The 14,499-nt window shown below is 32.4% G+C and overlaps 1 protein-coding gene across 1 annotated transcript in view; it reads left to right on the top strand.

Annotated features, from left to right (window-relative positions):
- Positions 1-14,499, top strand: part of CFTR (CF transmembrane conductance regulator) — a 191,478-nt gene that overhangs the window by 106,970 nt on the left and 70,009 nt on the right. Inside the window, exons 12-15 of the mRNA XM_074268208.1 lie at positions 4,250-4,344; positions 10,397-10,483; positions 12,315-13,044; positions 13,325-13,453. Of these exons, the coding sequence (XP_074124309.1) occupies positions 4,250-4,344; positions 10,397-10,483; positions 12,315-13,044; positions 13,325-13,453 (1,041 nt within the window). The remainder of the gene's footprint in view (positions 1-4,249; positions 4,345-10,396; positions 10,484-12,314; positions 13,045-13,324; positions 13,454-14,499) is intronic.

Here is a 14,499-nt window from a genome sequence, read left to right as displayed (position 1 = left end):
TATACTGGAGATTGGTTGGAAACAGCCACCAGAATCTTGAATGATTAATAAACATGAATTGAATAATCTTTAAAGGAAGACAGGTTCCTCAGTGATGGTGATAAAGGGAGAGCCTGGAAATGGCAAGGGAGTGCAAGGAATACTCCAATTCCTCCACGCCAATTAGTTGATCAAGGTGAATAAATAAAAAGATCAGCTACTGCCAGAGTTGGTCAAGGAAACTGTGTCATCAAGAAAGAAACCAGGTCTCAATGAGTGCAAGAAGACAAAAAAAATAAGAAAAGACTTAAGATGTAAACTTGTTTGATACCCTGAAGCAGGCATTCTAGAAAGCAGGGAAGGGATGAGGAGCTTTAAAATGGAGTGATGGCAGTGTTTAATTGAAGGAGATGAAAATGAAAGAACATTCCATGGAGGATCAAGAATGGAGTTTGAATACAGCTAAAGGCTTAGAATCACTGGGATGGGGTGGGAATATGTTAATCATTGAGGAATAAGTTTAGAGAAAGTTGTCAGTTTTCATAGAGGTTCAGCTTGGATGTAGAGTTTTCTTGGAGTGCAGCAGTATATAGATGGAAAAGGGGCTAAGGATCCAGGCAAGATAAATGATAGTTAGAGTGTGCTTCCTCAGTGGTTTCCCTTAGGGACCAGCAATGAAAGCCCTATGAAATTATAATAGCCCAAATAAATGATAATGCTGAATAAATATTTATTTCTTGGTCAATTGAGAAGTTGGAAAGTACAAATTATGGAAGAGATAGAAAAGAGGGTAGGATATAAATGGGAAAAAGTTTGGGAAAAGATAGAGCATAGGGTTATTGTGTGTAGGAGAGAAGAAGAGAATTCTTTGAAAGGGGGAGGAAGAGAAACTGAATAGGAATGAAGTCACCCAAATTTCACAGGAAAAAAGATCTATTTATCAATAAACCTGCCTTCCACATTCATATTCAGCCATTACAAATGCTTGGTGACTAGTTCTCAGACAATAAAAATGAAATTTATACTATTCTTGTAGTGAATATGTATGTTGGAGAATTTTTTTTTGCATTTGAGATTTTTTTAAAGCAAAAGTCCTCAGATACACATTTGATTAGGCAGTAGTTGAAATAAAAATAATAGTTGTAAGGGTAGCTGGTTCTTTACCAGTGAGAAAATAATATTAATTTATATATGAAAACATGCAGTAGTTATATGTATTAAGTAATGTATATGTATCTATATATGCACAATATCTTGCCCAAAGTATATAGTAGCTGTGTGATCCTCTCAGTGTTCTAGGTAACTTTCTAAGATTGTAAATTCCAGAGTAGATGCTCACCTGATTCATAGGAGTTTCCTCACCTTATAATTCTCTGTACCAGTGAAATCACAGAGAAACTTCTGTGTGTGTGCTGTTATATATGTCTATAGCTTTAATTTATTGTAGAACATTCTGAACTACACTGTTATGTGTGGTATAGTAATTTTCACTGATTGTTATACTGTAAAGCCCCAAGTCTAAAAACCAAAATAAAATATTATTTAAATTAAGTGACAAGTGAAAACATAAAAATTCTATATGAGCCACAGTAATTGTTCATTGATTTTTATCCTGTGTTTCCATAACTTAATTCAAAACATTAATGTATTTACAAAGTTACCAGGATAAAGGAGGGAAAGGGATGAAATTTTTTCTATTCCTTCATTACAAAAAACAAGTCTGGTCCAACTTAAAGATATGGTGATTGAACTGGGACAGGCCTGAGAAATCCTCACAGTAGTCACTTCAATTTCCCCAATCTCAACTGCCTGTGGGAAAAAAATCTGATTTTGACACAAACTCAAACATTTGATTATTTTGAGAGTAAACTTTGGAAGCATGTTTGTTGTGTATAACTAGGGTTATGAACGAGCCAACTCATATTGGCTCAAGAAATCCACTTGTTAAATTTGTTGGCAAATGCTATAAACTGAGATTTTATTTTTCTTTATTGATTGCCTAGACTTAAGAAAGTAATGAAGAAAATGTTAATAATGCAGACTAAGTGTAAAAATATGCTATGCATGTAGTGTTTTCCTCCCCCTTTTCTTCTGGATAGATAGTTTTTAAACATTTACCAGTATATCCCAATGAATGACCCCACTGGGGCATTATAGTACTTTAGAATGAATAAGAATTCCTAAACTTTTACCTGACTGAAAGATTTAGGTGTGCTGACTGGAAACTGGAAGTTTCCTCATCATCATCATCAATTCTCTATTCTCTTTTTGTCTCAGCAAAATAGGTACCTTATCTCCATGTTGAGACTAATTTCTCTCTGTGGGTTCTTTAACCTCTCTACTGAGATTTTGCTTTATCCAAGCTCTCATTCTCATCTTCCCACTTGCTCCTTCCCATCTGTTTATGAGCTTTCCAAAGTCTTTGAATTCTAATAAAGCCTTTTCTTAGTCCCTTCTCCTCCATCCAACTAATAATTTCATCTGTCTTCACCCTTGTAGCAGAAAGCTTCTTTTAAAAGTCTCATATCTAATGACTTCTTCCTAACATCTGATATTTTCTTTCTGTTCTCTCTCTAAAAAAGCAACCAACCAAACAACAACAAATCCCCTGCTCCCAAAACCCAAATTGTATTATTTCAAAAGTTATCTATCACTTCCTCATTGTCCAATAGGATTGTTCATTGTTTCTTCTTCTTGTTGTTTTCTAGGTCATTAGTTCCTCAAGTATTTGGCACCGTTTATTAACTACCACTCCTTTCTGAATTTTTTTCATTTTATTGACTTCATTGATAACATATTCTTCTTATATCTTTCTCCTATAACTGGTCTCTCCTATCTCTTTCACTAGTACCTTATCTTAAAGTATTTTTTCATTTTCAGTTCAGTTCACCCTATGCTGATTACTTGGTCAATTTAATTAATTGACTTTGAGAGTTGCTTTATGAAAGTGATCTTGTAGGATGCATTTATTTTAATCTGTATCTCATCTATTTTATATTTATAATGATACCTTAACCTTAATCTACCTATTACAAAGCTTTTCCTTTCTTCTCCAGAACTTTGCTCTTTTACCTGATCTCACTATTTCTACCAGTGTGACTCGCATTCAGCCAAATCTTTCCCATTTAAAACATGCTGTTATCTTCCAACTATCTCAACCTTTTTATTCTACCTCAGCAATATCTCTTCTTAGTTTTTCCAATTTCCCTATTCTCACCTTAGTATAGGTTCTCAATACAATTCATCTAAACTTCCCGAAAAATCTTTCCGTCTTTAATCTTTTCTCCTACCTTACAAATCATCCTTAATGCTGTTTGTTGCCAGATAAAATTCCCTTATGTATGACCTAGTTACATCATGCCTCTACTCAGAAACATTTAATGATTCTCTGCCTTTGGGATAAAAATTGAAATTATTTTGCCTTGTATTCAAAGTTTTTTACAATTTGGTGAAAACTAATCTGTCTTCAACCTTGTCATATGCTATTCTCCCCACTGCCTTAAATCTATACACATACATAAATACAAATACGTACATATGTAATATATATAATGTTATATAATGTACTGTAATTATTAATTGTATCTCCTAAAAGAAAGGATCTCTCCTTCCTTTTTATAGAACAAATAACCTAACAACTATTTGAGGTGCTTTGCAAATAGATTAATCCTATTCTAACTTATATGAGAGTCTTCTTTTTCTTTGTGACATTCAGTGTCTACTATAGATTACTAAACAGAGTGTTAAGTTTGTTGAATGAATTTTTAAAAATTAATTTATTTTACTACCATAAATTTTAAAATTATTTCTTCCTATACTTACTAATATCATAGCAGTAATGTATTACTCCTGAAGAAGCAGAATACTGATATTGTGGGCCACATTTAAAACTTGTAACTAACTTTTTTTATAATCCAGATTTTTGTTCCTATGTTCATCACAATTGTTTCATTTAGTCATGGTAAAATATGAATTTCCTATCAAGTAGAAAGTGCTAAATTGCTATTTGTTCCATTGTATTATTGTGTTATTTTACTAGAATCCAATTAATTGTGAAATAACTATCTTAAATATATTTTCATATGTTAATTTCATATTAAAATATTTAAATGTTTTATTGAGATTTTTTTCCTCTTTTGGAATTATTACTTTATTTTAAAAGTCGTACTTTCTCAGGAAAGAAAGATGACAGAAAGTTTTCACCTGATCAAAGTAAACATTTTTATTTTTATAATCTTATAATTATTTGTATGTTTTATTCTTTTAATAGGATATATCAAAGTTTGCAGAAAAAGACAACACAGTTCTTGGAGAAGGTGGAATCACTCTGAGTGGAGGTCAACGAGCAAGAATTTCCTTAGCAAGGTTAATATTTTGATATTTGTTCAGCTAAAATTTGCTGTAACTATATTTATGAAAAGGCACAAAATCCTTTTAGTATTTTTTAATATTATTGGATTTAAAATACCTTAAGCTTCAGAGCAAGAGGAACATTTTCATTGTTTTACAACTAGTCATTGTGATCCTGGGCAAGTTACTTAACCCTTTTTGTCTCAGTTCTTCAATTATAAAATGAGCTGGAGAATTCTATTCTAGGGTCTTTTGCCAAGAAAACTCCCAAAATGGGTTCATAAGGAACTGGACATGATTGAAACAATGATGATTTAGGAACATCTCTAGGGTACAGAGCCTTGTTGATTCCAGGATCATGAATTTCCATTATTTATTTATTTATTACTAAAACTGTATTCAGGCAAACATTTGCAGGATCTCTCACATAGTTTTTCTTTTCTCCAACTAAAGACTATTTCCATTTACAGTGGGAAGTCATCTCTGTCTCTCATCTCTCAGTTTATTCTTGGAATTGACAAGCAGCTTTCATGAACAACTACTTTTTCCAAACTGTGGTGGATACTACAATGAATGAATTCTTCATCTATCACTTCTTCAATGGAGCCTGTGCCTCCTTAGTCAACCCACTATTCTGGCATGTGTCTAATATCAGGACTCCTTCCTTACATAATACTTTATGATCAGTAAGGTTAGATAGGAATTAGATATTATTAACGATGATTAAGTGGCAATTGATATGATATTTGATCCTTATGATAGCTCTGTCCAGTAGGGAGGGCTTGCCCCTTATGATCTTCATTTTTTTAAAGAAAAAATCAGATTCATAGATATTAAATAACTTGCTCAAACATAGATTGCATGTCATTGGGAGAAGTCGAACTTGAATCCAATTTTTGTGACTCAAAATTTCAGTGATTCCCCCCTTTTGTTAAGTTTTACTGCCTCTCGTACCCTCTAACATTGTGTATGCCTTTATATTTGTGGTTATAGATTGTAGCTGAATTATTAAGTCTAAATTTACAAAGGAAATTCCTAGAAAATGAGTAAGATTTTCTATTTCCCATTTTGTCTCAGAGCTGTTATTTCACTCGCATAATGAACTCTGCCTATGAGGGAATTCTCTCGAAGGATACAGATCACCATATGCTCTGTAACCTCTGGTCTTAGAAACTGATGGAGTTCTAGAGAGGAAGGAATGTCTTACAGTGGAAAGGGTGTTAACTTTGATGTCAGAAATTGGGTTCAAATTCTGGTTCTGCTTCATCTTTTCAGTATGACCTTGGCCAAGTCATAGCATCATTTTCTTAGCTATAAATTGAAGAAGTTAAATTTGCTCTCTAAATTCTCTATTATCTATCTGTGACTCTATAACTCATTCTAACCTAGTATATGTTAGAGGAGGGACATAGAGCTAGATTTTCCCGAATTTGAAACTAGTTCTATATTCCATTTCATTCCAATAGGCTTAAAGGTTAAATTTTTTTTTTTAAGGGAGGAAGCTTAATTATGTTACTTGACAATGGCTAGAATTTATAATTGTTAAAGAAGAATGAACACAATGGGTCATTCTTACTACTGTGGAGAATTATACTGATGCTCCTTGTATTTTGCAGAGATATAATAAATCATAAATTCCTAGAGTTGAATAGAAACTCAGAGTTATCTAGCCTAACTGCACATGAAGCACAATCCCCCTTTATAATTAATTAATTTGCTTTTTGGGAACAAAAATATAAAGTGTGTTGAATCATAATTCAATTTAACCAGTTATCTCTGATAATAAAATAAATCCATAGCTATTCTCCAAACAATCATGTCTCATTAGAATTGTTAAGGAAAAAAAAAAGGACTCAAGATTTCACCTGGATAATGAGAACAGAGGCCTTGGTAATTCACAAATGAACTTAAAGTTGCTTTTGAGATTTAGCTCAAAAGCATCCTTCTAAAAGAGCCTTTTTTGATTTTCTAAACTACTGATATGTTGCCTCCCAAATTACCTTCTATATATGTATCTTAGAAGTCAAGACATCTTATTCAAGGTCCAGTGTTCTTTCCTATATGCCTGGGATATCATTCAACAAGAAATTATTTGCATGTTGTAAATTCCTACAATAGAATATATGTAGAGTAGGGACTGAAAAGGGATATTTTTCTTTATATCCCCAAAGCTCAGTACAGTGCCGAGTACATGGTAAACTTTTAATAAATGATTGTTGAATAATTATTATACATCAATGAATGATATGAGAAAATTCTACAAAACTTACATTTCTGTTTTTGTCCTTTCTGCAAATAGTTTTTTAAAATATAAATATAACTATATTATATTTGATTTTAGAAATTATGTTCATTCCTTTAATACTTACTAGTCACTCCCACCTTATGAGCATTTTTCCTTTTATTACTGTTCATAACAATAAGATAAAAATAAGCTTCTACCTATTAGAAGAACTGAGAGCCACAAAAGCAAAATTAAAAAGAGAAACAGCATCCGTTCCTTTTATATGTTTGCTTTGGATTTTATGTCTCTAGTGGGAGTCATTAGATCTTTATTATTAGTAAAGCAGTTATCAGCAACAAAAAGCAGGTATATACAGTATCCAGTTTGCAAGACTAGGAGGTTTCTTGATTGTTAATGAATAAGTTGTAGTTCAATTATATTATGTTGTTCTGAAGCTCAATGAATCTCATGGATCAGATCAAGAACTTCAAGGTCTATTTTTAAAAATACACCATTCTGTCCTTTTTCACAATCTTAAAAGTTTGGGTCTCTCAGGGTCTGAGGAATATGTTTTTTTTTTACTTGGGGTAAGGCCCCCAGATTCACTCTAGAGTGACCTTCAATCTTTAAAAGTGGCACTTGAATGGATCTAGCTTTTCTAGTGTACCCTGAATAAGGTTGAGCCAAAAATAGACTCTGCAAGTCTATAGAATCCCAGAAGTATCCCAGGACCTAAAATCTGATGTTTTGGGCTAAAATCTGTTCTGCTTTTGAATACCTGTTTGACTTTGAGGAAGTTATTTTTACCTTTCTGTCCTGTTTCCTTATTTAAAAAGTGGATTAGAAAATCTCTAATATAACTTTCAGATCTAAATCCATAGTTTATTATTATTTTTATGCAAGATGTAAAACAATACCTTTTAGATTTTTTTCTGGGACAAAGACACAAATTCCTACCCCCATCTTACTACTAATATGTCACCTAATTAGTTCTTCCAGTTCCAAAGGCAATTTAGTAGATATGAACGGAATTTCATCAGAAAGTACTTTAGAATACAAAATCAGTTATTAATTGATTCATTCATTCATTGGCTCTGAGCCTTTCTATCAGAAAATCAAGTAAATTTCTTTCTCCCCCTTATTCCCTAAACTTTTTCTCCTCTCTGTCTCATACTTCAAACTCATAGACTTAGACAAACATAAGTGTTATTAGCCAAACAATTTATTAACAGAAACGCATAATACATGGCATAGATAAATATTTAGAGAATGCATTATGAGAAAAGTCACTACCAGAGTCTGTTCTGGGCTCTTCAACAATAATAAAAGAAATTATTGACTAGAAATGTCTCTCCATTAATTACTTCTACTGAATCCTCCAAAAATCTGAAACCATGATTTAATAGTTCTGTTCTTTCAGGATGAAATCTAATTTAACTCACCCAGTTCACCTCCAGTTAAACTTAGATCTCTCCAAATATCTCTTCAGACTTTCAAATGACAGTAAATTTTGCTAGTCCCTTATATAATCCTTCTCTCATAGATTTAACTGTAGTCTTTCTCTCCATGAAAGTTAGCTCTTCACCTCTCTTCAAGACAGAAGTTCTTATAATCCTCACTCTATGTTTCACATGGGCTCTCCTAAAAATGACTGTTAATGGTCAGTCCTCAAAATTATAGTCCCTTTCTCATATAGTTACAGTAATAACATCTATTTTATCTATGATAATAGCTTTTTAATATGAAGTAAAAATCAGTTTTAAGAAGCATTCAGACATTTCTCTTATTACCTTTGAACTTATATCAGTGGTTCAATGGAGTTGTAATCTCATGGATTTCATCCATCAGTACAGGTTATATTCTAGTCATAACTCATTCTATGCAATGCATGACTTTGTTCTAATATATATCTTCTACGGAGGATCTAATCTGTGTGCTCATTTTCTATTAAATAAGTACATCTATATTTTAAAAAGCAACAACACATTTTTGATATTAATTATCATCTTGAAAAAGTATGTGAATTACAATGAGATTTTAATATTATCTTCTCTATTTGAAATCTTAAGAGTAAGAAATATTTTCATTATACATTTTGCATCCCTAGCACCTATGCAATACTTTGTACATAGTAGGCCCTTAATAAAAGTCTGTTAAATTTGTTCATTAATAAGTTTCTTACTAATGAATAAATTAACTGAATCTATATTAATTTATGGGACCATAATCTCATTATATTATTATTTAAAATCCGATCAAAGGGAATTTTATATGGGTAAAGATATTTTTCTTGATATAGTTAGGATAGTACAGTAAAATAGCATGAATGAACTCTAATAGACTGAGCTAACAATTCATCCTTTGAGTAAGTTACTTATTCATTAACATTTGACATTAAATGTTTAGTGATTCATCAGCAATCAATGTTTAGCAACCATCAACATTATGTGATATTTTAAAAGTTAAATGGGTGTTCTCTATTATATTCCATAGAGGAAAGTTTAATGTTTAATGTAAGGAATACTGGATAGGGAACCAGAAACCTGTCATTGGCATATTACATGACTGTAGACAGCTCATTTAGTCCTCCTTAGCTCATCTTTTCATTTTTCAAAATGAAGAAATTGAACTATATCAGTAAATAGTGGTTCTTAAATGTTTTTTCTATTGTAAAACCTTTCAGTTTAATCAAAACTTTGCTCTAACCCTTCTAGTGATAAACTTTTAAAATAATTTTTAACATGCAAATTGGTACTGCATGGTAACAAATAGCCTCAGATTAGTTAAAAACCTAGAAACCAGTTAGTAAGAAGGTTGTGACTTTGTTTTCAGAAGTACTATATAAATGCACGTGAGAGAGCTTCTTGTTATATGCTTCATTGCAATTTTATTTCCCTTTTTACTTACAAAACTTAAAATATAGGGAAATAATTTCAGTTCATTGTATTTTCCCCAAAAAACAATTAGGTAGTTTTATTTATTTTTTTAATTTTCATACTGTGTTTGGTTTGTAAATATTCGATTATAGTAATATACTACATCAGAAAAACTGTATCAAAATCACAAAAACATATTGGACATAGCTCATTGCTGTCTTTATGTTTCTCTTGTGTTGAGAAATGAATACTCATAGTAGATCTATGAATGTTTAATTTTGCCATTAGTTTTGATTGTCAATACTTTTACTTTCAGCCAATTAAAAAGCATTTATTTAGTGCCTGGTATCATTCTGCCTGACAGAATGTTACATTCATAATGGTGTAAAAGCATTATAAAATAAAAATATAGATAGGTAATTGTTATATCATGCCCTCTCTATTAGCACAAATTGACTGGTCAGCACACATTATTTGGGAATATTCAGTGACTGATTTCGTCCAATCTTCAATCATACTATGTATTGACTAAATAGCCAATATATATAGAAAAGCTTTGTTATGCATATTTTATTATCTTTTTATTAGTTGGAGACCCAAAAATCCATAGAATAGTTTGACAAATATTAACCTAGCTGATTTTTAAGGTTTCTTTTACTACCTTGATTTCTTCTGATTTAAATACTATTAAATTTTTTAAAGGATTTTTTTTGTAATATATTTTCTCAAGGTAATATATTGAAAGGAGATGAATAAAATGATTCTATTTACATGTCAATTTCCATGAACTAATTTTATTTAAATCTAACAAAAACTCTTGCCTTCATTTAAGTAGTTATTAAAAGTCATAAAATCTTGCACAATCCCCACCTTACCTATTCATTTAAAATTACTTACTAAAACTAGCATTTAGAAATTTGGAAGTAAATATGGAATAAAAGTGAATTTATTTCCATTTCCTTTTTAGAGCAGTATACAAAGATGCTGATTTGTACCTTTTAGATTCTCCATTTGGCTATTTAGATGTGTTAACAGAAAAAGAAATATTTGAAAGGTAAGTTCTTTGAATAATTTACCTAATTCAGTTTTGTTTCTTGAAAGGGGAGCCCAACAATTCATTGGTATAAAGAGTTCCTTAGGTGAGAAAACTCCCTTTACTGAAGCAGGTCAACATCTTTGCAGTTCATAATCTTAGAGAGTAGCTTAGAGGGATAAAAGGTTTAACTAATACTCAAGTGTTAAGTGTGCAGCTGGGTGCTTCGAGCTAGACTCAGTGGAGAGGCTTGGAGTCAAGAAGATCTGAGTTCAAAACCAATCTCAGGTGCTTCCTAGCTGAGCTATCCTGGGCAAAGTCACTTAACTCTGTTTGTCTCAGTTCCTCATCTGTAAAATAAGTTGGAGAAGGAAATGGTAAACCACTCCAGTATCTTTGCCAAGAAAACCTCAAATGAAATCTGAAAGAGTTGGACATGACTGAATTCCATCACCATTTTCACTAAGGTCAATGAAAAGAAATTTGTGGAATTGCTTAAAAATTGATAAGTTCTAACATTTAAAGAGACATAAACATAATTGAGAGTAACAGAGTTATAGAAACAACATGGGTCTATTCTTCCTCTTTTATAATTTTATAATTTATAAAAAAAAAAAGTGATCTCAAAAGGAAATAAACTGGAAAGCCACACTTTCATTAGAAGAATTTACTTATGGAACAATTAAACTAAAAACTTTATTTCAATACAGAATAAGAATTATAACTCCTTTGTAGTCAGAGAATCATTCTCCTTCCTTCTCTACTGTCGATTCTGGAACCATGAACCATATTAAAATCAACTTCCCCATTTTTCCTGCCCAGAACTTTCTAGACCAAAATGGCTACTCTCTGGCTACTATTCTTCTATGTAATTTGTCTCCCCCATTCAAATCTTAACTCATATCTTCCTGAATCCATACTCAGAATTGTATCCATTGCTCCGTGTAGTTGCTCCAAAGATAGCCCTTAGGGACAGATTTTACTTTTGTATTTGTATTCTGAAATCTCAGTATAATGTTTAGTCAATAGTAAGTATTTAGTAAAGAGTTTTTCTTTCTTTAATAAAAAAGATGAAAAAGGTTTTTAACATATGCTATATAATAGTTATATAATGAATTAATGAATCTTTAAAGCAGATGTTATTAACTTTCTCTGAAAGTTAATCAGTTCTCTTGGCAATCTTGTGGAACTTTTGTAATGCTGGAGAAACTGAGGCAAGATAGAGCATTAGAGTTTTTAATATTTTATTTGAAAGGAAGAGATTTACTGGTTTGGTCACAAGGCTGAATGAGACTATCATCTCCAAGAATATGTGTTCTCAATGACATATATATGCACATGGCTCCAAGCTACCAGGGAGTAAAATGAGGCAGGGGCAGAGTAAGAGCACTGAAAGCAGGGACTATCAATCTGGTTCTGACAGGGTAGGGGATAGGACCATAAATTTTTGATGACTTAGGAGGAGTTAGGAGCCAGGAAGTCTGAATTCCCCCTTATCTTCAATTTACACATTTACAATTTATAACCTTAGAGTAACTAGCCCTAAATTATATCAGTCCTTATGATCAGGAGGGGGGGGTTGTAAACCAGGGGGATTAAGGCCAAACAATTCAGGGAAACTGAGGCAGGACAATAAAAGTTTCTGAGAATTTTTTGGAGGGGGAAGGAGTCTATATTCATAATTGAAGAAAATGATAAATTCCATCAAAGATTTGTGAGAATAAAGATGTAATTTTTCCCCACTGAAGTTTATGGCTCTCCTTCAAATATAGAGGGGGCTTATATATGCCTATTATGATTAGCCTTTGAGCTTGACATCTTGTTAACCTAAATGTCTTTTCTGTTTCCAAAGCTGTGTCTGCAAGCTGATGGCAAACAAGACCAGGATATTGATCACCTCTAAAATGGAACATTTAAAGAAAGCTGACAAGATATTAATTTTACATGAAGGTAGCTGCTATTTCTATGGGGCCTTTTCTGACCTTCAAAATCTGAGGCCTGACTTTAGTTCAAAACTCATGGGATATGATTCTTTTGACCAGTTCAGTGCTGAAAGAAGAAGCTCGATCCTGACAGAAACTCTGAGACGTTTCTCAGTAGATGGTGATACTGCCGTCTCCTGGAATGAAGGAAAAAAGCAATCTTTCAAACAAACTGGAGACTTTGGGGAAAGAAGAAAGAATTCTATTCTCAACCCATTGAATTCCATTAGAAAATTTTCAATAGTACAAAAGGGTCAACAGCAAATGAATGGCATTGATGAAAATGACGATGAGCCATTAGAGAGGAGATTTTCTTTGGTTCCTGATTCTGAGCAGGGAGAGGCCATTCTTCCTAGGAGTAACATGATAAACACTGGTCCAACGTTTCAGGGACGAAACAGGAGGCAGTCAGTATTGAACTTGATGACCCGCCCCTCAGTTCACCAAGGTCAGAGCATGTACAGAACGGGGAATGCTGCTGCCAGAAAGATGTCCATGGCCCCTCAGTCTAAGTTATCTGAAATAGATATCTACTCCCGACGTTTATCTCGAGATAGTGGCATGGAAATAAGTGATGAAATTAATGCAGAAGATTTAAAGGTATCCATGTGAATTTTCAGTGATAACCTTTTCATATTCAGCACATTTTATATAGGAAAACTAATTATCATTTGAAGTGGATGTGTGTATGTATATGTGTGAAGTTTGGCTTGGTACTTACATTGGAGTTGGAAAAAGAAATTTGGATTAATATATAGGTGGTCTAAAATTTTTCTAGGTATCAGAAAATTACATTGTTTCTAACTACTCAATTAAAAATATGAATGTAATGTGGTCCAGTTTTGGACCATTACAAATAATCATGGTCATTTTTCCCTAGGATTGGTTTGATGATGATACAGAAACCATCCCAGCTGTTACCACATGGAACACCTACCTCAGATATATTACTGTTCATAAGAACTTAGTTTTTGTGCTAATTTGGTGCCTCGTTATTTTTCTGATTGAGGTAAGAATGTTCTATTTATAATGAATTATTATCATTTCAAATTGAGTACAGTTTTCAAGCTTTTTGTTAAAATTACTCTCTAAAAAAAGTGTCATACAATTTTTATGTAAGTATATTTGGTAATCTAGGAGATAAAAGGACAATACTTATACAAGGGTATGGACTAAGGATAGTATTTAAAGGCATGTTAGAGACCAAACTGGAAAAATAAATGAAATTAGAGAAGAGATGAATTTTATCCGAAAGAAAAAGGACTATTTTGAATAGGGAATAAGCATTTACATAGCACCAACTATGTGCTAAGTATGGTGCTAAGTGCTTTTACAAATATTTTTTTCATTTAATCCTCACAATGACTGTGTAAGGTAGGTGCTATCATTATTTCCATTGTACAATTGAGGAAACAGAAATAGAGGTCAGTGAATTCTCAGGATTACAGAACTAGTAAATATCTGAGATGCTCCTGACTTCAGGCCTCATGCTCTATCTATTGCTTCACCAGCTGCTTCTATTAACAGAAGTATAGACAACTAGTTATCAAATTCGTTAGATGAGTAAAACAGAAATAAAATAGATTTTATGATTTCTGAAGTAGGAGAGGGAAAAAGAAGAAAAGGCAACAGAAAAAGAGGAAAAACAAAACAAAACACAGAGAAGAACAAACATACTAGTGAAGAAAAGAACAAGAATATAAATCATTCAGGACTGATCTACCTTAGACACTTAGGCAGTTATCTGTGTAGGTATATGTAATATATAAATAATCATTGTAAGCACAGGAGTTAGTTTGAAGAGGGGGAGATGTCTCTCTTCTAAAGGTGAAATGATAAACTGAAATAAAAAAACAGATTTTAAAATTCTACAGAGGTAGTGCTTCCAACCGCAATTTCTGAGGGAAAAAAGTGTTGGACCATACAATTAATAGGATTAATTTTAGTACAAGACCTTTTGGGATGAAATGGACAGTTCTGCATCATATGGCTTAGGTTGACCTGTACTGTAGTACCATTCTTAGCCCAGAGTAGTTCTGAAATCAGTGCAAGGGA

Source organism: Sminthopsis crassicaudata, chromosome 5 (genome assembly GCF_048593235.1).
Source record: "Sminthopsis crassicaudata isolate SCR6 chromosome 5, ASM4859323v1, whole genome shotgun sequence".
In the NCBI taxonomy this organism is placed as follows: Eukaryota; Metazoa; Chordata; class Mammalia; order Dasyuromorphia; family Dasyuridae; genus Sminthopsis; species Sminthopsis crassicaudata.
This window is presented reverse-complemented; position numbering and strand designations above follow the sequence as displayed.